General features: G+C 45.5%; 1 protein-coding gene across 5 annotated transcripts in view; it reads left to right on the top strand.

Moving 5' to 3' along the window:
- The window catches only part of ADAM19 (ADAM metallopeptidase domain 19), a 133,429-nt gene that overhangs the window by 62,310 nt on the left and 48,078 nt on the right, over positions 1 to 23,041 (top strand). For all 5 annotated transcript variants that reach the window (XR_008625463.2, XM_055112831.2, XM_063604284.1 and 2 more), the window contains exons 8-18: positions 95 to 166; positions 4,461 to 4,627; positions 6,799 to 6,883; positions 8,131 to 8,270; positions 10,964 to 11,141; positions 14,278 to 14,367; positions 16,840 to 17,035; positions 19,137 to 19,245; positions 20,700 to 20,904; positions 21,965 to 22,042; positions 22,154 to 22,262. Coding sequence is in view for 4 of the 5 variants with exons in the window: in XM_055112831.2 (XP_054968806.1) it covers positions 95 to 166; positions 4,461 to 4,627; positions 6,799 to 6,883; positions 8,131 to 8,270; positions 10,964 to 11,141; positions 14,278 to 14,367; positions 16,840 to 17,035; positions 19,137 to 19,245; positions 20,700 to 20,904; positions 21,965 to 22,042; positions 22,154 to 22,262 (1,429 nt within the window). In the remaining variant the exon portion in view is untranslated. The remainder of the gene's footprint in view (positions 1 to 94; positions 167 to 4,460; positions 4,628 to 6,798; positions 6,884 to 8,130; positions 8,271 to 10,963; positions 11,142 to 14,277; positions 14,368 to 16,839; positions 17,036 to 19,136; positions 19,246 to 20,699; positions 20,905 to 21,964; positions 22,043 to 22,153; positions 22,263 to 23,041) is intronic.

Raw genomic sequence — 23,041 nt, 5'->3', positions numbered from 1 at the left:
AAAATAAGAGCAAATTCAAAGACAAGTAATGGGGCGCAGGAAGCATCCTGTGAGAGGTTCTGGGATCTCACATGGTTCTGCTTGTCCCATTTAGTTTCAGAAGAATCGACGAGACCAGGACGCCACCAAGCACAAGCTCATAGAGATCGCCAACTATGTTGATAAGGTGAGACCAGGTGTGTACTTTGTGGGAAAGGTGCCAGGTGCCAGCACTTCCAAGGGCACTGGAGCTGCCTTCTGCTGGGTTGGCTGCCCCAGCCATCTTCTGAAAGGGAATGAGCAGTGCCATAGAGGCCCAGGGCGGTCATGACAGAGCCCTGAACTACGTACCCTTAGGCAAGTAACTCATTTTCTTTGTGTTGCATTTTTTTTCTTTTGTTCTGTTTTCAGCTTATAAATAGAAAGGCTGTCGTAAATCAATGTGTGGTTTTTTTTTGTTATTTTTATTTTCCTGGTGGAATTTTAAAAAATGAAATCTTATGCCAATATCTACTATAAAAGTTAGATGAAAACAGACTGCTCTAAGCGGGAGCGGGGGTGAGGACCCAGAACACTGTCCTTCTGACCCCTTCCTCTTACCCCTGCAGTGGCTCCCGAGCAGCTTGGGGCATGGAAGAGCCCAGTTTAAGAATCCTTTAAGGTTCTTTAAGGTTCCTTCCAGATATAAAGCCCAGGGATTCTCTGACTTAGGAGAGAATTGAGGTAGGTCAGGGTGGGAAAGACACACAGCCTTAAAAGTTGAGAAGTGGGCTGTTTGAGAAGTGGGCTGTTTGAGAAGTGGGTTGCTTGAGAAGCGGATTGTCTGAGAAGTGGGTTGCTTGGGGCTAATCTATAAAGTCTCCATCTGTAAAGTTATCCTAAAATTATGTCTTGTCTCTTAGGAAGGATGTGCAGTGGTTAACTTTCCTAGGTCAGGACCTTTTACAAGATGCTCTTCGGAAATACCTACATTTTTGAATTTTACTAGAACAGGCTGGTCTGGGACTTGGAAGTACATTGTGTATATGAAAGAGGATATTTGTTATAGTACAAAATGCAGAATAGGTAACCTAGAATGACAGTAGCCTCTTGGTAGGCTAGTAGTATATAGTTTTTTTTTTTTTTTTTTTTTTTTTTTTGAGACGGAGTCTCGCTTTGTCACCCAGGCTGGAGTGCAGTGGCTCGACCTCGGCTCACTGCAAGCTCCTCCTCCCGGGTTCACGCCATTCTCCTGCCTCAGCCTCTCCGAGTAGCTGGGACTACAGGCGCCCGCCACCACGCCCGGCTAATTTTTTGTATTTTTTAGTAGAGACGGGGTTTCACCGTGGTGTCGAACTCCTGACCTCGTGATCCGCCCGCCTCGGCCTCCCAAAGTGCTGGGATTACAAGCGTGAGCCACCGCGCCCGGCCTAGTATATAGTTTTTAAAAGTAGTTTTTCATGTGTTTGGGATCACAAGTCTCTTTGAGAATCTGGTAACGTTTATTGCACAATTTTAGAATACTCATAACATGGATGAAGCTTAACTTTGGGCCTGCTAGGGATTCATGAATTCCAGGTCTAAAGGGAAAATCATTTTTTCCTAAACACTAGAGAATATAGGAGATCACTTAAAATATGTTTTAGGGATTAATAGGCAAATGTATTAGTTCTGAAGTCATCAGATGGCAGTTTCCATGCCCATGGTTTTTTTCTGCCCTAGATGGCTCTGGAAACAAAGGTCAGTGGTCAGTGACAGGTGAAAGTCAAACACTGGCATTTCCTGGAAGGACAGACTCTAGGGACACAGTTCAGTCCTCCCTCTAGCTCCTGACTCACTCAAGAATAACATTTAAATAATCCTACAACCCAAACATTCAACATCTGGGAAAACAAGGGAAGCTTGTTTCCCTGGGGAGAATATGGGAGGCTGACTCTGCTTTCCCCCATGTGACATCTATTGTTTGGAGACCTGGCAGGTTCGGACTTGGCTGGGTATCCCCTCTGTGGGGTATGTGATGGAACCAAGGGCGCTGGTGACAAGTGAAGGGAGAAGAGAGGCACCAGCAAGCCCCAGTCCTTACTGAAAGCCCTAAGCCTGGGTGGCCCATGCATCCTGTGCAGCCGTCTTGGCTCTCTCCTCGCGGCTGGTGTTAGTCACTCCTGGCGGGTAAGGGAAGCCACGCCCACTTCTCTGGAGCTTGCTGACCTAGCTACTTGAACTGAACTATTGTTGAACTAAAACTGGAATGAATTGGACTCGTGCTGAATCATGAACCCAATCCAAAATGTTTTTCTGTAACTGTGAAAAAAAGCCAAGTTTACTTCCTTCAAAAGCTCCCTAGTAAAGCAAATTCAAATTGGAATCTGAACCTTTTATTTTCTGTAACGATTGAACTGGCACAAAACAGAAAAATCAAAATTTCTGTTGAAATAAACTGATATTTCACTGAATCTGGAGCCCATCTTGACCAGCGTTTCTTGGAACGAGTGGATTATCTGGATGTGTAGGTACTGCAGCACTGAAGTGGTAAAGGGTCACAAATAGGCTCTGAGGTTGTAATTTGGGCCTTCATCCTGGCTCCACCATCTTCTTGCTGAGACTTTGGGCAGGTTCCTTAACTTCTCTAAGCCTCAGTGCCTAGTACATAAAAAGTGGTGGAAAAATGTTGGTGCTATGATTATTCTTTTCAGCTGGGGCAGTACCTACCAATTTTGGATAAAGATGGTATCTCCTGCTCATTATGTCCTCTCCATACATGGGGCTTTTTATTAAGTCACTGGCTCAGTATTTGTAGGGTGGACCCATCAAAGAACCCGTTGTATCCACACCTTCCAGTGGTTTAGCTTTAAAGAAAACCCTCCTCCTGCTTATATTTGTATGAGATGAAAAATGCCAGATCATAAAGATTAGATGTAGCTCTAGCCTCGAGGAGGTCGAGTCAGATCTTGCGTATAGAATTTCAGGATCTCTGGTTTGGACAAAACCCTGAAGATTACCAAGGACGTCTGTAGTCTATTGCTTGCAACCTGCTTATTCCATCCTTGACAAAACCTGAGACTATCCAGGGATGGGGAAGAAAATTTGAAGAGTAAGCATATCTGTGCACTTTTATGTCATTTATACTCATTTACTTCCAAAATGAGTGGGAGACATTTTATAATAAAATATCCATGTATTAATATAATTTGGTATATCCATACGAAAGAATATTATTCAGCAATAAAGAGAAATCATAAATGAATACACTCTAACACATGGATACATCTCAAAAACATTATGGTAAGTGAGAGAAGCCAGACACACAAAACCACATATTGTAAAACAAATGTCCAGAAAAGGCAGAATAGAAACAAAGTAGATGCATGGTTGCCTGGGCTGAGGGTGAGAATGGGAAATGACTATCAATAGACATGAGGGATCTCACCGATGTGATGAAAATATTCTAACACTGGATGATGGCGATGGCTTTATTTTATTTTTATTTTTTTTTGAGACGGAGTTTCGCCCGTGGCCCAGGCTGGAGTGCAATGGCACAATCTTGGCTCACCGCAATCCCTGCCTCCCGGGTTCAAGTGATTCTCCTGCCTCAGCCTCCTGAGTAGCTGGGATTACAGGCATGCGCCACCACGCCCAGCTAATTTTGTATTTTTAGTAGAGATGGGGTTTCTCCATGTTGGTCAGGCTGGTCTCGAACTCCCGACCTCATGTGATCCGTCCACCTTAGCCTCCCAGAGTGCTGGGATTACAGGTGTGAGCCACCACGCTTAGCTGGTGATGGCTTTAAAACTTGGTAAATTTACCAAAAAGCATTGAGCTGTATACTTAAAATAGGTGGGTATTATGGTATGCAAATTATACCTCAATGAAGTGGCTTTAAAAAATCTATATACCAGAGAACTTTTTAGATACCCATAAGAAAGATAAGGCCCACATAAGGAATTGGGAGAAAAAAATTGTACCAGACAGCCTGGCCAAGGGCACTGATTACAGAAGACAGCAAAGCTCAGCTCTGAGCTATCTCATGACCGGCTTTGTTTGAAAGCCTTCTTCCTATTTTAAAATGAAATTTATGTTCCTGTCTGTTTTACCTATTGACCTAAGCCCTACTTGAACATCATGCAGAACAACTTTTTCCACATGATAGACCTATTCATATCTGAAAGCAATTTTATGTCCTATCTCAGTCATCTCTAAACAAAGTCACCGCAGTTCTGCCACCAGAATGTCCTGCTCTCTCTCAGGATCTCATTTTCCCTTTCTAAAAAATGTCAGTAACACCAGTTGCCTCCTTCTGTTGGAGCCATGGGCAGAAGAGAAATCTGGTATCTGTGCTCTGAGTTCTTAGGCTAGGAAGGAGCTTTTTTTTAAAAAATTTATTTTTATTTTTTTAGTTTTAGTTTTTTTTCTTTTTAATCTCAAGCTCCAACAGAATGAAAGGAAGGGGCTTTTAAATCCCAGGTGGTATTGACAGATACTGTGGTTTTTCTGTGTCCTTTCAGTTTTACCGATCCTTGAACATCCGGATTGCTCTCGTGGGCTTGGAAGTGTGGACCCATGGGAACATGTGTGAAGTTTCAGAGAATCCATATTCTACCCTCTGGTCCTTTCTCAGTTGGAGGCGCAAGCTGCTTGCCCAGAAGTACCATGACAACGCCCAATTAATCACGTAAATAGCCTTTTTCCATATGTTGTGTTGTCCTTGGCTGCAAAGCCTCTGCCCACCCAGCACATGCTCAGAGTTTGCCCCATGGCGAGTGTTGGTTGTACAAGGCCATTCTGACTCCCTGGTCCAGAGAATCAGGCATTTCCTAAACATGCGCTCTGTACCCAGCATACCCCAGAAAATGTTTAAAAGCCTGAGTCACATTAGTCCTAAGAAATGTTTACAGTCTAATGGGAAAATTAGACTTACACATATTCCATTGAGCATCTGAAATAATTGTGTATGTATTTGGGAAGGGAATGACTGTTGGTCAGGTCTTAGACTTTCTAAGAGACTCATCTCAATCTTCCTGGCGCTTTGTTCTAATACATGAGCTGATCTCCCAACACAGGCACAGGAGAGCGGGCTCCTTGTGTTGTCCTTCACTTGGTTCCCAAGGGGTACAAGGCTGAGTGCTTGAGAGAGTCCAAGTGTTAGTGCAGGAACTGAGGGTTTGGTTGGAGGGAGACATTGAGGAGGGATTGTGCTAGATTTTCATCAGCCCGGGAGAGACAGTGATGGGGGTCACATGTGACAGTGCCCCAGGGTGATTATTTGGTATTTATTAGTGTTGACTTCTGAAGGTATTTTGAGGCAGTTACAACAAAAGGCATATAGATAATAAAACCATTTGTCTTCTTTTCTTTTTTTTCTTTTCTTTTTTGAGACAGTTTCCATCTGTCGCCTAGGCTGGAGTGCAGTAGCGTGATCTCGGCTCACTGCAACCTCCGCCTCCTGGGCTCAAGCAATTCTAGTGCCTCAGCCTCCCAAGTAATAGGCATGCACCACCATGCCCGGCCAATTTTTGTATTTTTAATAGAGACAGGATTTCGCCATGTTGGCCAAGCTGGTCTTGAACTCCTGGCCTCAAGTGATCCGCCCGCCTCGGCTTCCCAAAGTGCTGGGATTATAGGCGTGAGCCACACATGCCTGGCCTTCAAACCATTTTTCTTCTGTTCCCTAAATATAGCTGAGTTAATAATCATTTAAACTTTGGCTTATCCTTTTAAAGAAACTGGGAAAAATAACTGTCCCCAAAACCTGGGCTGTAAATAGTTACTTCATGACAGTACATTTGCCTAGGAAGAGTCTTTGGCTATTAGAACTTTTGGCCTGAACTTTGGAACATGTAGAAAATAACTAGTAGGACTTCATATCAATTTGCATAGATTTTGCATATTTCTTTGCAGATTGTTTCCCTGAAGATAAGTCTGCCTGTAATTCAGCAAACATTTATTATATACCCACTATGTGTGAGATTCTGTGCTAGGTTCTACTGATCCCAAAATAGTTAAGATAGTCTTGCTGTCAAAGATATCATGGTCTAGATGAGAAGACAAACGTGGAGATAAGTACCACATAATGAATTTCCATATAGGTTCTTTAAATACATTACATGTTTGTGGCATGCACAGAAACACTGGTAGTTTTTTTTTTTTTCTTCTCCTCTACCCTGGATGTATATAACTGAAAGAGGGATGTATTCAACTGGGGAAAATGAAGCTTGCTGCTGGCAGATTAGGATCCCATTGCAAAACAAAGGCAGAAACAGCTCATTCTTGCATCCAGCTGCACTTTGTGAGGCTCCTGATGGGGCACAGCTGTTTCCTTGGCCCCTGAGTATGTGGGAATGAAGCATCATTGGCCCCGCAGCTGCTGCCCCGATGCCCCCACCCCTACCCTGTGGGACTCACACCACAGAGCCAGGGGTAAGGTATTGGATCCCGGCAGCTGGTGGAAGTGGGAATGATTCACTTCAGCATCAGAATCTGTGCCACCCTTCCATCAACCTCTCCTTCTGACCTTTTCCTGTGCAGCAGGAATGCAATGCAGCTTTGCAAACCCTGCCCATTTCCTTCCAAGGAATCAGCTATGGGTATATTGTGGGAGATAAACGACCTTTCTCTCTCTCTTTGTGTTGCTCTGGAGTCATGAGGGAGTAGGTGAGAGGAGGTGAGAGGTGTGGTGAGCTGGAAGTTGTCCAGTTGGCCTGGTTACAAGGGCCTCTCCCCTTGGGAATGACCTGGGAAAGTCAGTGGGGCCAGGGAACCCTGTGATGGCCACTTACTCCCGGGCACATTGGAACAGCCCTCTTAGTCTCGTCCCCGGTCACCGTCTCTCCTTGCCTCCTGCAGGGGCATGTCCTTCCACGGCACCACCATCGGCCTGGCCCCCCTCATGGCCATGTGCTCTGTGTACCAGTCTGGAGGAGTCAACATGGTGAGTCTCAGCCCGTGTGTGTGCGCTGCAGAAGGCGCTGAGCTGCCTTTCAAGACCAGAGGTCATCTTTTGAATAATAAGTTGATATTTATTATTGTAGCAGAAAAAGTTTTGACATCAGGAAGGGCAATTGTTTAAAATGAAGTCATTAAGTTCTAAGAGATGGAGGTACCGAAGGGTGAATTTTCATTTATTATAGTTCATTCCGTATCTTCAAGCTCAGGAACCCTGAAGAGATTACATGCATACATCACTAGATCTCATATGTTCCAAACCAGGGGCTGGAAAATAGTAAGAGAGTAGAGGTTAAAAGTATTTTTATTTCAGGTCGTGTGCTGTTATATATGTCATTAAGAAACAAGAACCTGTCTCAAAGTCATGGTTAGGAAATTACTGCCTTCTTTTGAAATTCACTCTGACTTCGTGAGACTATTTGTTTTGACTCTTCATTTCTAACCTGTGAAGTGCATATCAAGGAAGACTTGTCTTCATCTATTTGTCTGTCCTTCTATCCATTCTGTATTTATCGACAAAGTAGCATAATGGCCAAAACCACAGGCTCTAGGGTCTGAGCCTGTTGGGTTCAAAGAACAGCTGTGTGATTTTGGGTGAGTTAATGAGTGTTCTCAGCTGTAAAAAACACATAGTTTTACAGTTGATAATCATAGGATAGGAATGGGAATTAAATGAAATAATGCAGGAAACACACTTCCATGTTTAGTAAATCTCTTTCTGCTGCTTCTTTCCTGCTGGGTTTTTTCCCTCTTGATTTCTTTAGCTTTTGCATCATCAGACAGTACACCAAGTGCTGTGCCTAGAGTGTATCTGTCTTGTGTGGTTTTCTCAGGAAACACTAAGCCAAGTACACCCTATGTTTGAATCAAGGTGGTGTTTTCTATGTTGATTTCCTTATGTCTGGAGAAATATATATGTTCAGAAGAAGAATGGGGAAAAATCTTCCTCTTTTATTTATTCTGAAAGCATTTATTGGTCTGGAAGTTCATCCATAGGTCAGTTGTGGTCTGCAACCTTTGAGAACTCAGGAAACATGGAATTTTAAACATTTGATTTCCTCCTAGTGACAGCAGATTCAGCCTTGCTGTCAGAGGCACATATGGAGAGTCTGTATGCTCAGTGACAGTGGAATTGGTGGAGACCTGCAAGACTTGGCTAAGGATAAGGCAGGGATGGGGGGCAGAGGCAGATCTGTCCCCTTGACCTTGACCTCAACTCTGTCTTCTGAGCAGGACCACTCCGAGAATGCCATTGGCGTGGCTGCCACCATGGCCCACGAGATGGGCCACAACTTTGGCATGACCCATGATTCTGCGGATTGCTGCTCGGCCAGTGCAGCTGATGGTGGGTGCATCATGGCAGCTGCCACTGGGTGAGTCAAACAGCAAGAGGGAGGATGGGGAGGAGGGCGGGCACACCTGGACAGTGTGACCCAGGGGTTCCTCCCAGCTGGCCCCACTGAGACTCCCTTAAACTTCTGATGGGGCCAAAAAATGTAGTTTTTGCAACAAAGAAATTGAGAGAAGACCAAGGCAAATGTGCAGCAAGAACTTAACTTTCCAGCAGGAGGTTTGGTGCTGGTGTAACCCTAGATTTATTTAATTTCTGTTTTAAGGTGTTGAGTTATAAAATTGGCTTGGCCATATGTGTCTTTTTTATTTCATGAATTTTTGATGAGGACACATTTTGATCATAGCCACAACCCTTAATTCTTCTATCCCAAGAGAGTTGGATCAGTGCTGTTTCAATTCCAGGCTTCATTGAAAGCTCCGATGTAACAGAACAAGTTGAAGAAGAGGGCCATCCACACACCCCACAGTGACTTCTCAGGGAGTTTGCAGGCCACATTACCCATGAGGAACAGGGTAAGGCAGCTGCATCTCCCTGTGGTCATGAGGAAATTTTTTTTTTTTTTTTTTTTTTTTTTTGAGACAGAGTCCAGTCGCCCAGGCTGGAGTGCAGTGGTGTGATCTCCGCTCACTGCAAGCTCTGCCTCCCAGGTTCACACCATTCTTCTGCCTTAGCCTCCTGAGTAGCTGGGACTACAGGCGCCTGCCACCACGCCCGGCTAATTTTTTGTATTTTTAGTAGAGACAGGGTTTCACCATGTTAGCCAGGATGGTCTCGATCTCCTGACCTCGTGATCCACCCGCCTTGGCCTCCCAAAGTGCTGGGATTACAGGCGTGAGCCACCGCGCCCGGCCGGTCATGAGGGATTTTTAAAACCAGAGTCTCTGAAGAGAATTAGGGAGTTTCTTCAAAGGACTTGTCTTCTAGCATCTGGACTCAGGCAGCACAAAGCATTGGGTTCTTCCAGGCTCTTTGGAAGGCATCACGATGGGACCTTGTGTTCCTTCACCCCACACCATTAGGGCCTGTTTATGATTCTTAGAGAATGGTGTTTCAATGTCTCCAAGAAACAGTGCAGCTTTCTTAGAGCTCTGGTGTCAATTTTTTAAAATTACTTCTCAGCTGTGACACGGAAAGGATGCTGTTGGCTGGGTGTGGTGGCTCACGACTGTTATTCCAGCACTTTGTGAGGCTGAAGTGGGCAGTTCACCTGAGGTCAGGAGTTCGAGACCAGCCTGGCCAACATGGTGAAACCCCGTCTCTGCCAAAAATACAAAAATTAGCTGGGTGTGGTGGTGCACGGCTGTGGTCCCAGCTACTAGGGAGGCTGAGGCGGGAGAATCACTTGAACTCGAGAGGCAAAGGTTGCAGTGAGCCAAGATTGTGCCACTGCACTGCAGCCTTCAGCCTGGGCAACGGAGCAAGACTCCGTCTCAAAACCGCAAAAACAAAAAAAGAATGAAGCAGGATACAACTTCACAGTCATGCCTGGATCCCTATAAGCTCATAGTTAAGCTCACCCCTTTCTCTCTCAATCTAAAAAGCGTATCTGAAGACAAATGATTGAGAGTTATATTGATTACTACTCTCTTTCATTTTTAAATTATTCACAAATATAGATAGTTTAACAATTATTAGTAACAAACTCCTTGTAGCATACCTTCCCACTGAAGGAAAAGCTCCAGTTTCTTGGAGGGTTTAACCTTTAATTGGTTTAGAGAATTGGGAGCAGGATAACTCTCCTTTTGTAGACCCAGATGGTTGTACTTTTTGTCCTTTTCACTAATGGTAGGACCCAGGACCTTCCATACTCCTGTGATAAAGAGCATGCGTTTATGAGTTGGCTGGTTGAGTTTGGAGTGCCCTCTGCATCCTTAGAACAGCAGTGAGATCACTGGCCCAAAATGAAATAAAACTTATGATCTTGGCCTTTTTTTGGCCTGGTCCTCTGTCACAAGAGAATATTCACCTGATATCAGCTTCAGGAAAAGTTTAGGTTGGCTGGTGTTTTCTTCAGTGCTAAGTCTCAGGAGACCTCTTGTAACACACTCACAACCCTTTACTTATCGCAACCCCCTCATGCAATGGGCAGAAATTGCTACTCCTGATTCTCAAATGCTTTCTCCATGCCGACTGAGAAAAATAGAATGTTATGGGGTGGTTAATATCTCATCACTAAGAATGAAAGAATTTTTTTTTTTTTTTAATACTTTAAGTTCTAGGATACATGTGCACAACGTGCAGGTTTGTTACATATGTATACATGTGCCGTGTTGGTGTGCTGCACCCATTAACTCGTCATTTACATTGGGTATATCTCCTAATGCTATCCCTCCCCGCCTCTTGCTACCCTACGACAGGCCCCGGTGTGTGATGTTCCCATTCCTGTGTCCAAGTGTTCTCATTGTTCAGTTCCCACCTATGAGTGAGAACATCCGGTGTTTGGTTTTCTGTCCTTGCAATAGTTTGCTGAGAATGATGGTTTCCAGCTTCGTCCATGTCCCTACTAAGGACATGAACTCAAGGGATGAAAAAATTCTAAATTAATGTATTGGTAAATGTTCTAAGGGGCCAGAATGTATGTGTGTGAGACAATGGGAGTCTGAACCCAGGTGGAGTCAGCCCCACGGGTAGCAGGAGTGACAGCATGAGTGACACCTGCCTGACTGCTAGATGCTCAAACTCCCCACTAATTCCAGCCTTGTCCTCTGCCAGGCACCCCTTTCCCAAAGTGTTCAATGGATGCAACAGGAGGGAGCTGGACAGGTATCTGCAGTCAGGTGGTGGAATGTGTCTCTCCAACATGCCAGACACCAGGATGTTGTATGGAGGCCGGAGGTGTGGGAACGGGTATCTGGAAGATGGGGAAGAGTGTGACTGTGGAGAAGAAGAGGTGAGGGGTCACAATGGTGCTAGTGGGAGGGGAAGAATTTGCATTGGTTTCAAAGCTCAAGGTCAAAGAGAACACAATTGAAAATTTCTTAGTCACAGGTGTTTCCTACATATAACTGTCCAATAAATACCCCATGAAAAATCAGATATGAAGAAGCCTTCCAGTTGGAGTGTTTGTGCCGCCTCTGCTAGTTTGTGGCCAGCATCGCTAGTGTCCAAGATCAGTTCTTCTTATGAGTGTCTGGTCTAACCAGAAACCACGATCACGTGGCATGTTGACTCTCTCTTCCACAGTGGAGCTGCACATGCCTGCTTGCCCTCCAGCTGCACGGAATTTATTCTGGAGGCCACACAGCCAGATATATGGGCTTGAACAGGGGCCTTATGAGGATGCTTAAAATAACAAGCTCATGCTGTTTAGGCTGGAGGAGAGATGATGGAAAGGGGATGTAGGAAGTGCTGTCAAGTCCCAAAAGGGCTGCTAGGAGGAACTGTTTATGTGTAAACTCTCTCCTTCCTTCTGATCTTCACAGTGAGTGTGGAGGGTACACGGCAGAGCCCGGTCATTTTTAACAAATGCATGTGGTTTCTGCAGAAAGCAGAACTGGATTGTTTCGTCTCTATTTTTTGAAGGCTGAAAATATGTATGTTTATACATGCATAACAATTTGGGGTAGATAACAAGTAACAGTAAATTATGGGGGTGAGACTGAGGTTCTGTATAAATGGAAAAAAAAATCTGATTTTATGGCCTTCTCTCTCTCACTCTGTTGCCCAGGCTGGAGTGCAGTGACATGATCTCCACTCACTGCAACCTCCACCTCCAGGGTTCAAGCGATTCTCCTGCCTCAGCCTCCTGAGTAGCTGGGAATACAGGTGTGTGCCACCACACCTGGTTAATTTTTTTTTTTTTTGTACTTTTAGTAGAGACAGAGTTTTGCTACATTGGCCAGGCTGGTCTCAAACTCCTGACCTCAGATTATCCACCCACCTCGGCCTCCCAAAGCACTGGGATTGCAGGCGTGAGCCACCGCACCCTGCCTATGACCTCTGTGATGTGATTTTCTTTTTTTAATGCCAGTATGTCACTTTCAGAATAAAACAAGAACTAGTCAAGGATGCCACCCCCACCACCATGAGCCCAGAGAGATCAACATAGACCCATCAGAAAGGAGGGAGTGGTATGAACATGGAGGGCCACTGGGGTTGAGGAATGGCCTGAGAGTGGGCATGGCCAGTTGGCTTAGGTTCTGAGCAGTTGCTCATTCAACAGGCACACTGAGTGTGGGCTACTGTGTCTGGTCCTAGGGTTAGGATGAGTGGCAAAAATGACATAGTTCCTGTCCTTGGGGAGCTGATAGTCTAGTGGGAGAAACACATATTGAAATAATTGCAAAAGAATATATGTACAGTCCATGGCAAGTGCTAGGAAGACAAATGACACAGTGCTCTGAACATATATAATGTGAGGGGGAACCTCCTTGCTTGTGTGGGAGGTGACCTGGAGCCCATATCTGAAGGCTGCATTAGGAGTTAGTGAGGCACGCAGGAGGGAAGGCACATTTCAGGTGGAAGGGGAGCCTGTGCCTTCGTGGGAAGAAATATGGTACATTAGGAAGGCAGGAATGCAGGTCTTCCTGGAGCCCAACGTGGTGGGAGAATAATGGGAGGAAAGTGTTCTATTCCTCCTCTTAGGGGAGACAGGTGGACAGGTGTCTGTGGTCAGGGGATGGGATGTGGCTCTCCAATATGCTAGAGCCCTGGACAGTTACGGGTATAAGGTTGATAAACATGAGGTAGGCCTCAGGCAGACCTGACTTGAATTCAGCAGGTGTGTCCCTCGGCCAGCTACTGGACTTGCCTGAGCCACAGCATCCCCGTCTGTGGAATGGGGACAAGGCTGCCTCATAAGGCTGTGGTGGAGAGATCTGTGGAGCCCCGTACACTTTTCATCAATGGCTGATGGATTGGCCTGTTAATACTGTAAGAGTGTGATGAGGACTCTCAGGGCCACTGGAACGCCTCATCATCTTTTAAAAATCTCAGGCTGGGGGAGAGCAAGGAACCCTTGGAGATCTTCTGTTCCAGAAAGGTCCAGGCCAGGAAGGGCTTAGGAAGAGAAGCAGATGGAGAAAAAAATCTAAGGAAACAGGCCCAGGAGTTGACATAAACTGTTTGGAGAGGTTGTTCCAGCAGACTCTTGCACTGGCAGCCCCTTTTCATAAGAAAGCCTAGGAGGGTTGGGGGCAGGAGGGCACCCATGAAAGACAGGGTGTCTGGATGTTCTACTGGGGATTAGAAAAACAAATCATAAAATTTCCATATACTCTGCTAAAAAGTCCATTTTAGAAGACTACATAGTTACAGGGAGAAATACGCATGTTATATTAAGTAAAAAAACACTGTGGATACTATGATTTTGTAAAGTAAGTATAAATATATATGTATGTGTGTAGAAAATGCCTTGGAAAATATTCATACTCAAAATGTAGCTGTGTCCTGGCGGGGCACGGTGGTGTGTGCCTGTGGTCCCAGCTACTTGGGAGGCTGTGGCATGAGAATTGCTTGAACCTAGGAGGAGAAGGTTGCAGACTGTCTCAAAAAAAGATGTAGCTGTGTCCAAGTCATGTTACTAATGATTGTGCATATATATGGTTCTTGTGACAGGTACACATTAGCTTAGTGACGAAGCTGTCACATGATTTTTGAGGTCAAAAGTTTCTAGGCCAGGTGCGGTGGTTCATGCCTATAATCCCAGCACTTTGGGAGGCCGAGGCAGGTGGATCACTTGAGGTCAGAAGTTTGAAACCAGCCTGGCCAACATGACGAAACCCAATCGCTATTAAAAATACAAAAATTAGCCAGGTGTGGTGGGGTGTGCCTGTGGTCTGAGTTACTTCGGAGGCTGAGGCGGGAGAATCGCTTGAACCCAGGAAGCAGAGGTTGCAGTGACCCGAGATATTGCATCACTGCACTCCAGTCTGGGTGACAGAGCGAGACTCCCTCTCAAAAAAAAAAAAAAAAAAAAGGGAGTTGCTAGAGAGCTGGGGTTCCAGGGGTGTGTGGGCAAGGGTTGGGAAAATGTTGGGGGTGGTGAAGGCCCTCCCCCACTCACACCCACCCCACTGCCTCCCCAGGAATGTAACAACCCCTGCTGCAATGCCTCTAATTGTACCCTGAGGCCGGGGGCGGAGTGTGCTCATGGCTCCTGCTGCCACCAGTGTAAGGTAAGTGGCCCTTTTCTCCACGCCTTGGGCCCTGGCCTGACAGTGGGACCACAGGACTGCTCTGCTGGGGTGGATGGCTGGGGATTTGCCTCCATCCTGGGGGTGTGATGGCAACAGAGTTTCAGAAACACAGAGCAGGAAAGGTGCCTTGAATAAAATTTACTATTCCTATACTGGGCCTCACTGAATTCAGATCATCCCAGAGGAGGGTGGCGCTTCTTTGGAAATGGTACTTTTTTTTTTTTCTTTTTTAAAGAAGTATCCAGAGAGAGTGGGCTTGATTTTATTGAGCTCATAAACAATAATAATTATCATAATTTGTATTGACATTAATGGACCTGTTAGTAGATGCCAGGCACTGTGCTGGGAATTTTATGTACGTTATCTCATTCCCTCCTCACAAAAACCCCATAAAATATATGTGACTATCCTTATTTTAAGATGTGGAAACTAGAGCTTATAGGGGATAAGAGGTTTATCTGGAATCAGGCAGTCAGGAAGGGACTGAATCCAGCTTTCCCTGACTCTGGCGCCCACATTCCTAATATTGATGTGAGAGATAAATTGTCTGTTGCTGCTAGTGTTACCGTAGAACCACAATCTCTCTTCCACAATTCTGAAATTAAGGGAGTTCTAAAAGCTGAAAAAAAATGTAAACACATTTGGTGGCAAAACTTGACCTGAATTGACATGAGATGAATTATAGTCTTTTTAAAAAAAAATCACTCCTAAAGTGAATATTTATATTGCATTACAGAAATATTAATATGTTTGATCAGAAGGTGTTATCCCCAGCCTTGCTGGGGGGTTATGTAACATACATATGTAGTTATATATGCGGACATATGTAATTATCCATATCCATATATATATATACACACATGTGTAATTATATATGTACACACATGTACATATGGACCTATGTATTACAATATCTGCTTTCTAAATCTGAAAAGCCTGAACCCCATCTGGCCCCATCATTTTAGGCAGGAACTGTGGGCCTGGGCTTCTGCCTAGCACTTGCTGAGTGCTCGTTAGGGGCCAGATACCATTCACATACTTAGTTCTAACTCACGTTTAATCACCCATGAGTGGGTTATTATCCTGAGTTGTGGGTGAGTGAGCACACACAGGTTACACAGCAGGTGCCCAAGGCCCCGCTGCCGATTAAGGAGCTGGGATGAGTGCCCAGGCAGGCTGGCTGTGGGGCAGGTCCTCTTTGCCTCCACCTGCCTCTGGATGGCAGAGGTGTGTCCTGCAGCCTCCTCCTGCATGTACCACCCATGCCCACACTTGGAACTGGGCATCCACTCTCAGCAAGCTGCTCAGCTGGCCCAGTCTCGGCCTGAGAGTGGCCGGTGGAGAAGCCTGTCTGCCTTCTCCTGGAATGACCCTGTGGGTGGGAGGAGTGGCCCAGGAGCAGGGGAGGGGGTCTGTTCTCAGTCACTGGTTTCCTTGCCTGGCTCTCGGAATGTGCACGGTATCGGTTTGGCTGTGCGTCCCCCTGGGAGGCTGTGCTGGGTCAAGTTCTTCCAGTCTTGGCCCAAGGCCTAAGCATAAGCATGGAGTGGACCCCTTCACTCCACACAAGAATTTCCATTTGAGCCTCAGAAAGGATTCCCTGGTGTCCAAGACTGACTTCAAACCCTGGTTGTGTGATTTGGGGCAACCTATTAACTCTCTGAGCCTAGGTTCTTTATCTGTAAAATGGAAAGAGTATTAGTAACACCGACTACCCAGGGAGGCTGTAAGACTCTTCGCCCTTTGCCCCAGGTGTGCTGTTGATCAACTTATTGATCTGCAAAGTGGGACAAATAGCAGTATCTATCCCATGGAAGCTGTGAGGATCCCACGAGATACATGTATGTCACACACTCAGCCCAGTGCCTGGCCCCATAGTGGGGATATATTATTGCTGAGGTGCTTTGTAAACTCACAGATGTTATGTGAATGCTAGTTTTGTGTGTGTGTGTGTGTGTGTGTGTGTGTGTATTAGTGGGCCTGGCTCCCCTGCCACTTACTATGAGTCTTTGGATGCATCGTCTAACCTCTTTAAGCCTACAGATTTTATCATCTGCAGAAGGGATAATTATATCACACAGGACTGTCATGAAAACTAAGTGAAGTCATATTTGTACTGGACACTTAAGTGGGAGCTGCATAAAAGTAGCTGCTATTACTAAAGCATGTAGGAAACTGTAAATTGTTGTATAGGTATTATTTCTTGCCTCTTTCTTAAGACTTCTATGAAGAGAAAGTGAGTTAGCATTTGTGAAAACAGCTTGAAATTCTGTCAGTATTCACATGAGAAGGCTGAAGGTGGTTTGGGCTAATGAGGTCATGTAAAAAGTGCTGTGAAATCATGGTAATGGAAAATTCTGTTCTATGAGAGTGATCCTTATGAGCCCTTGGGCAACAGGGTTGAGGGTGGGGAGGAGATTGACTGTGTTTTCCTCTCATTCCTTGGCTCAGCTGTTGGCTCCTGGGACCCTGTGCCGCGAGCAGGCCAGGCAGTGTGACCTCCCAGAGTTCTGTACGGGCAAGTCTCCCCACTGCCCTACCAACTTCTACCAGATGGATGGTACCCCCTGTGAGGGCGGCCAGGCCTACTGCTACAACGGCATGTGCCTCACCTACCAGGAGCAGTGCCAGCAGCTGTGGGGACCCGGTAAGGCTCTCCTGGGGAGCACGGCTCTCCCCAGCCCACCACTTCCCAGCCAGCCTCCCCTGGCCCTCAGGGTAGTTTGGAATCTTGGCTTCAAATGGCACCTCTAGATACTACCTCTTTCATCCCCTTGACTCAGGGTAGATATTCAGGGAGAACCAGAGGACAGTGTTCCTTCCCAGTCCCTTGATGCTTTTATTTCTCAGAGTGGACAATTGAATAAGAGTAATCCAAAAGAAAAATGAGCAGAGGATAGAGACAGAGAAGCAAATGCAAATGGCCCTTAAGCTATGAAAAGACGTTTAACCTCAGTCATATTAAGGGAAAGCAAAGTATAATTATGATGAGGTGAGATTTTTCATATATCAGATTGCAAAGACTGAAAGTTAAGATAATAATAATATAACAACAATAATAATGATATAGTGTTGTGGAGGGTGTGAAGAAACAGGTAGATATAACCACTATGGAAAGCAATTTGGAGATATACTTAGAAATGCAGCTAACACTTGCACATGTATGTGAGGATATATTTACTATGATGTTTACTGCACCATTGTTAGCCATAGCAACAACAACCTGTATGTCCTTCAGTAGGGACCAATTAAATTAATTCTGGTACATTCATATAATGCAATGCTTTATGGCTAAATAAGGAGGCAGCCCTATATTTACTGAATAAAATCATCTTCCACAAAAAATTAAGTGAAAAATGCAAGGTGTAGAACAGCGAATAAAATATGCTTTCAAGCCAGATTTGGTGGCTTGCACCTGTAATCCTAGCTACTCAGGAGGCTGATATGGTGGCTTGCACCTGTAATCCTAGCTACTCAGGAGGCTGAGGTGGGGGGATGGCTTGAGCCCAGGAGTTTGAGGCTGCAGTGAGCCACTCCACTCTAGGACTCCAGCCCAAGCGACAGAGGGATGTGCCATCTCAAAAAAAAAAAAAAAAAAAAAAAAGACTGGGCACAGTGGCTCATGCCTGTAATCCCAGTACTTTGGGAGGCCGAGGCAGGTGGATCACCTGAGGTCAGGAGTTCAAGACCAGCCTGGCCAACATGGTGAAACCCTGTAACTGCTAAAAATACAAAAATTAGCCAGGCGTGGTGGTGGACGCCTGTAATCCCAGCTACTCGAGAGGCTAAGACAGGAGAATCTCTTGAAACCGGGAGGCAGAGGTTGCAGTGAGCTGAGATTGTGCCACTGCATTCCAGCCTGGGTGACAGAGCAAGACTCTGTCTCAAAAAAAAAAAAAAAAGAATATGCTTCCATTCTTTATTAGATAGATTATCTCTAGAAGATACACACAGAATTATACCTAGGAGATATAGAAATTAGAGATATAAGTATCTTTAGAAAATATACTGTTAATAAGTGCTATTCCTCCAGGATGTAGAGAAGTAGGAACTGGATGACTACAAGAAAAATTTTCCAAGACATACTTATATCTTTAAAATATTATGCATGTATGACCTATTTTTTAAAATCTTGAATCGGAACATGGCTTCTTCATTAGAGAGCAGGCTTAGCATGCAACCCTCCCCACACACAAATATAAATCCTCAATAAGGTAGGAAGAATTTACATAAAACAGGCCAGGTGTGGTGGCTCACGCCTGTAATCCCAGCACTTTGGGAGGCCGAGGTGGGGGGATCATGAGGTCAGGACTTCAAGACCAGCCTGGCCAAGATGGTGAAACCCCATTTCTACAAAATAAATAAATAAATAAATAAATACAAAAATTAGCCAGTCATGGTGGTGGGTGCTTGTCATCCCAGCTACTCGGGAGGCTGAGGTAGAGAATTGCTTGAACCCAAGAGGCGGAGGATGCAATGAGCCGTGATTGTGCCACTGTATTACAGCTTGGGTGACAGAGCGAGAATCCATCTGAAAGAAAAAAAAAAAGGATTTATATAAAACATTATTCTCTGAGTAGATCTTGTTGAGAATATGGGGATGGAGTAACCTGGAGGGAACAGGAAGAAGAGGCTGAGTATTCCCTCCCAGAAAATATTCTTAACCTTCATTACTTTACCAAAGATACCTTTGCCCTTGGGGGCTTCTGACAGATGAGTATACTGATAGATGTTGCTTGCCCACCCAGGAGCCCGACCTGCCCCTGACCTCTGCTTCGAGAAGGTGAATGTGGCAGGAGACACCTTTGGAAACTGTGGAAAGGACATGAATGGTGAACACAGGAAGTGCAACATGAGGTGATGACCAAAGGGCAGGCCTCATGAAATGAGGATGAACAAGCAGTTTCTGCTCTGTCCTCACTGCTGCCCAGCTCAGCAGTGTGACTGGCCCCAGAGCTGCACCTTTACGTCAATCAGTTGAAGTCAGTCATCTATACTCGGCCCCCTGTTTGACAACGCACTTTTCAGCTCTAAGGAAGTCAGAGGAGGGTGTGGGTGGCAGTGCTTCCTAGAAAGCTGATTGGGTTTCCTTTGGGGACCATCTTACAGTAGGGCAGGGAATCAGCCCTTTTGGGTCATTTCTGCCAAATTCTAATCATGCCCTAATTTGAATAGCTCCTCATTCATTAATTCACTCATTCATTCATTTTTTCATCATTCATTCCAACCAACCATCCACTCATCTGTCTACCCATCCATCCATCCATCCATCTATCCATCCTCCACCACCCACTCACCCACTCATCCATCCATCCATCCATCTGTCTGTCCATCTATCCATCTACTGTCTGTTGAAGATTTACTGTCTATCTACTATCTATTGAAGATTTACCATGTGCAAGATATTGTGCTGAGTGCATGGAACTTCTAATTAACAATATAGTATGACAATGGCAATGTGGAGAGAGCCATCCAACCCATCTTAGTGTGTCAGAGTGGTTTCCCAAAGGAAGTTATACCTACACTGAGATCTGGAGCAGTTACCTCGGTGAACAGGGTGGAGAGTGGTGCTGGTGCATAGGAGAGTAATCCAGGAAGAGAGATGAATAGAGAAAAACTGGTAGTTGAAAGAACTGAGAACAGTTTGATACAGTTAAAGTATAATTTTGGGGTGCAAAGGAGAAGGTCTGCTGAGAAATTAGCCTGGATAGTTTAGCATGGACCAGATCATGAAAAGCCTCAAATGCATGGCTAGGGGAGTTTGGATTTTAGCTTGAGAGCAGTGTGAAAATTAGACTCCTATGGGGCAGACTGGAGGCAGGGAAATCAATCTTCTGCAGACCAGGTAAGGGGGGTGGGGCAGTGTGAATTAAGGTAGATAGATAATAAGATAGATAATTAAGGAGGGAAGATTGATAGGGTTTGAAAATGGCTTGAGCCCAGGAGTGAGGGAGAATGGGGAGTTGGAGATGACCCCAGATTTCTAGCTGGAACTCCTGGGTTGATGGCGGTATAAGGAGCAAAAAGGGAAAGATTGCTCAGCTCAGGTGGCTATTCTTGGAGTTAAGGACTTTTCGAGGCCAGTTCTCTGGTCTAGATTTGCTCAGGGTCAAGGAGCCTGTTCTCTTCCCTTGGTGTCAGTCCACATGGAATCTCTCCTGGTGGGTTCCAAAGCACATGACTGCCCTAAAACTTTGCCCCACCCCACGCAAGCCTGCTGTCTTGATCAAGAAAGACTGAAGCTCTCTGGTGCCCCAACTCTTCCTCTGCCTCTGATTCCGCTTCCTTCCCTCTCTGTCTCTTGTGCCCAGAGATGCGAAGTGTGGGAAGATCCAGTGTCAGAGCTCTGAGGCCCGGCCCCTGGAGTCCAACGCGGTGCCCATTGACACCACTATCATCATGAATGGGAGGCAGATCCAGTGCCGGGGCACCCACGTCTACCGAGGTCCTGAGGAGGAGGGTGACATGCTGGACCCAGGGCTGGTGATGACTGGAACCAAGTGTGGCTACAACCATGTGAGTCCCCTCCCCCGCTCACCTAGGAGCCAGCTTCAGAGCAGAGTGATTGAGAAGTGAGGTCTGAGGGAAGGATGCCTGGGCTCAGATGCCACCTCGCCAACCTCTGAGCCTCGGTGGCTCCCTTCATGAAGCGTGTATAGTGACAGCAGGCAGCCACCCCAGAGAATTGTCGGAAGGATTAAAGAAAATCATCCCGGTAAAGCACTTAGGTGGCCTAGCTAGTGCCACTTTCATCCTCATCGCTAATTATCATAGGAATTAAAAATGGACTAGGAGTTAGGGAAGCCTGAGCAAAATAATAGCACAGACTCTATCCTCCAGAGTCGATTCTGATAATGAAACTATGGAAAACATGAAGCATTTAGCATAGCACCTGGCACAGAATACTGTCACCATCATTATTTTTAAATATAATGTTAAAATTGATACATATTAATGACAAGTAATTAACATAATCAACCTAATAGTCCTTTAATGTGATAACACATAAATAATATTGTATTGTTAAATATGATACTTTAACAATATATTTGTCGTTTTCTCCCTAATCACAAAAGTAATAGCAGAATTTAGTTGGCTGTTGTCCTGTCCTTAGCGTTGTGGGCTGTTTTCCATTTTTCACTTTGATAGTAACCTGAAGTGTGCTGCCTATTTGGGCCCTCATACTTTTTTTCTTTTAAGATGGAGTCTTGCTCTGTCACCCAGGCTGGAATGCAGTGGTACAGTCTCGGCTCACTGCAACCGCTGTCTCCCAGGCTCAAGCAATTCTCCTGCCTCAGCTTCCCGAGTAGCTGGGATTACAGACACAGGCCACCAGGCCCAGCTAATTTTTGTATTTTTCGTAGAGACGGAGTTTCACCATGTTGGCCAGGCTGGTCTTGAACTCCTGACCTCTGGTGATCCGCCCATCTCAGCCTCCCCAAGTGCTGGGATTACAGGCGTGAGCCACCAGGCCGGGCCATGGGTCCTCATATGTTCCAAGTGCAAAATCTTGCCTCCTAACTCCCAACCAGCATCCCTCCCACTGCACTGATCGTTCTGTTTTCTCTCCGTGCAGATTTGCTTCGAGGGGCAGTGCAGGAACACCTCCTTCTTTGAAACTGAAGGCTGTGGGAAGAAGTGCAATGGCCATGGGGTGCGTGCTGGGTTCTGGCTTCTCTGTGTCATGGGGACGTCATGAGGGCAGGCCCTGTGGGTGGCTGATGCTCGCTGGGGTGCTGATGCCTCTGCCCTTTCTTCGCTCCAGGTCTGTAACAACAACCAGAACTGCCACTGCCTGCCGGGCTGGGCCCCTCCCTTCTGCAACACACCGGGCCACGGGGGCAGTATCGACAGTGGGCCTATGCCCCCTGAGAGTGAGTGCCAGCCTGCTGGGGCCACTGCCCACTTTTGTGAGAAGAGCGGGCATCAGGGGCAGGTGGCATGTTGCAGAGCATCCACATTGAGTCAGCTTCATTGTCCTGATTTTGTAGAGAGGAAATCAGGATAAAGAGAGACCAAGAGAGAGGAGCGACTGCTCATAGTGTGGTGTGGGGACACGGTTCAGTCTCTCTTCTCCCATCCTTTCTACTGAGGAGGGGGAGCCCGCTTAGTAGAGTGAGAGTAAGAGAGACTGTAGGTCATTGAATGTTCCCATTCTTTTTAGGGGACACGGTGACTATTTCTCTTTGGGCACTTAAAAATAATCATGAACCTGGGACACATTATGGTGGTTTAGATTTCCTCTGATGGACACAAGTTAAAATGGAGAACCAGACACTCAGAAAATTTTATAGTATTTTAGTGGATCTCTCAAGGATTCTAGCACTATGATTTCTAAAGTTTTTTTTTTTAAAAAAAATAGCAAATAACTTTAAAAAAAAAGCACCAAAATCTTTCAAGGAAGAAACCCCAATATGTAAAACTGATAAAAAGTAGTGTTTTGTTAGTACAAATACATTCTCTATATTTACATTAACCACTTGAGAGAATATTGGGGTAGTTTTGATGAAACCAAATGTTAAGTTATGGATTATGGGTGAGATGTCTAGTCTTAAATCTGTCTGAGTCTTTTTGTTTCTTTGTTTTTTTTTTTTTTTTTGAGACAGAGTCTTGCTCTGTCACCCAGGCTGGAGTGCAGTGGTGTGATCTCGAC

The sequence above is a fragment of the Pan paniscus genome, chromosome 4, assembly GCF_029289425.2.
Source record: "Pan paniscus chromosome 4, NHGRI_mPanPan1-v2.0_pri, whole genome shotgun sequence".
NCBI classification, from domain to species: Eukaryota; Metazoa; Chordata; class Mammalia; order Primates; family Hominidae; genus Pan; species Pan paniscus.
The sequence above is the reverse complement of the archived record's forward strand: the minus strand, read 5'-3'. Positions and strand labels throughout refer to the sequence as shown.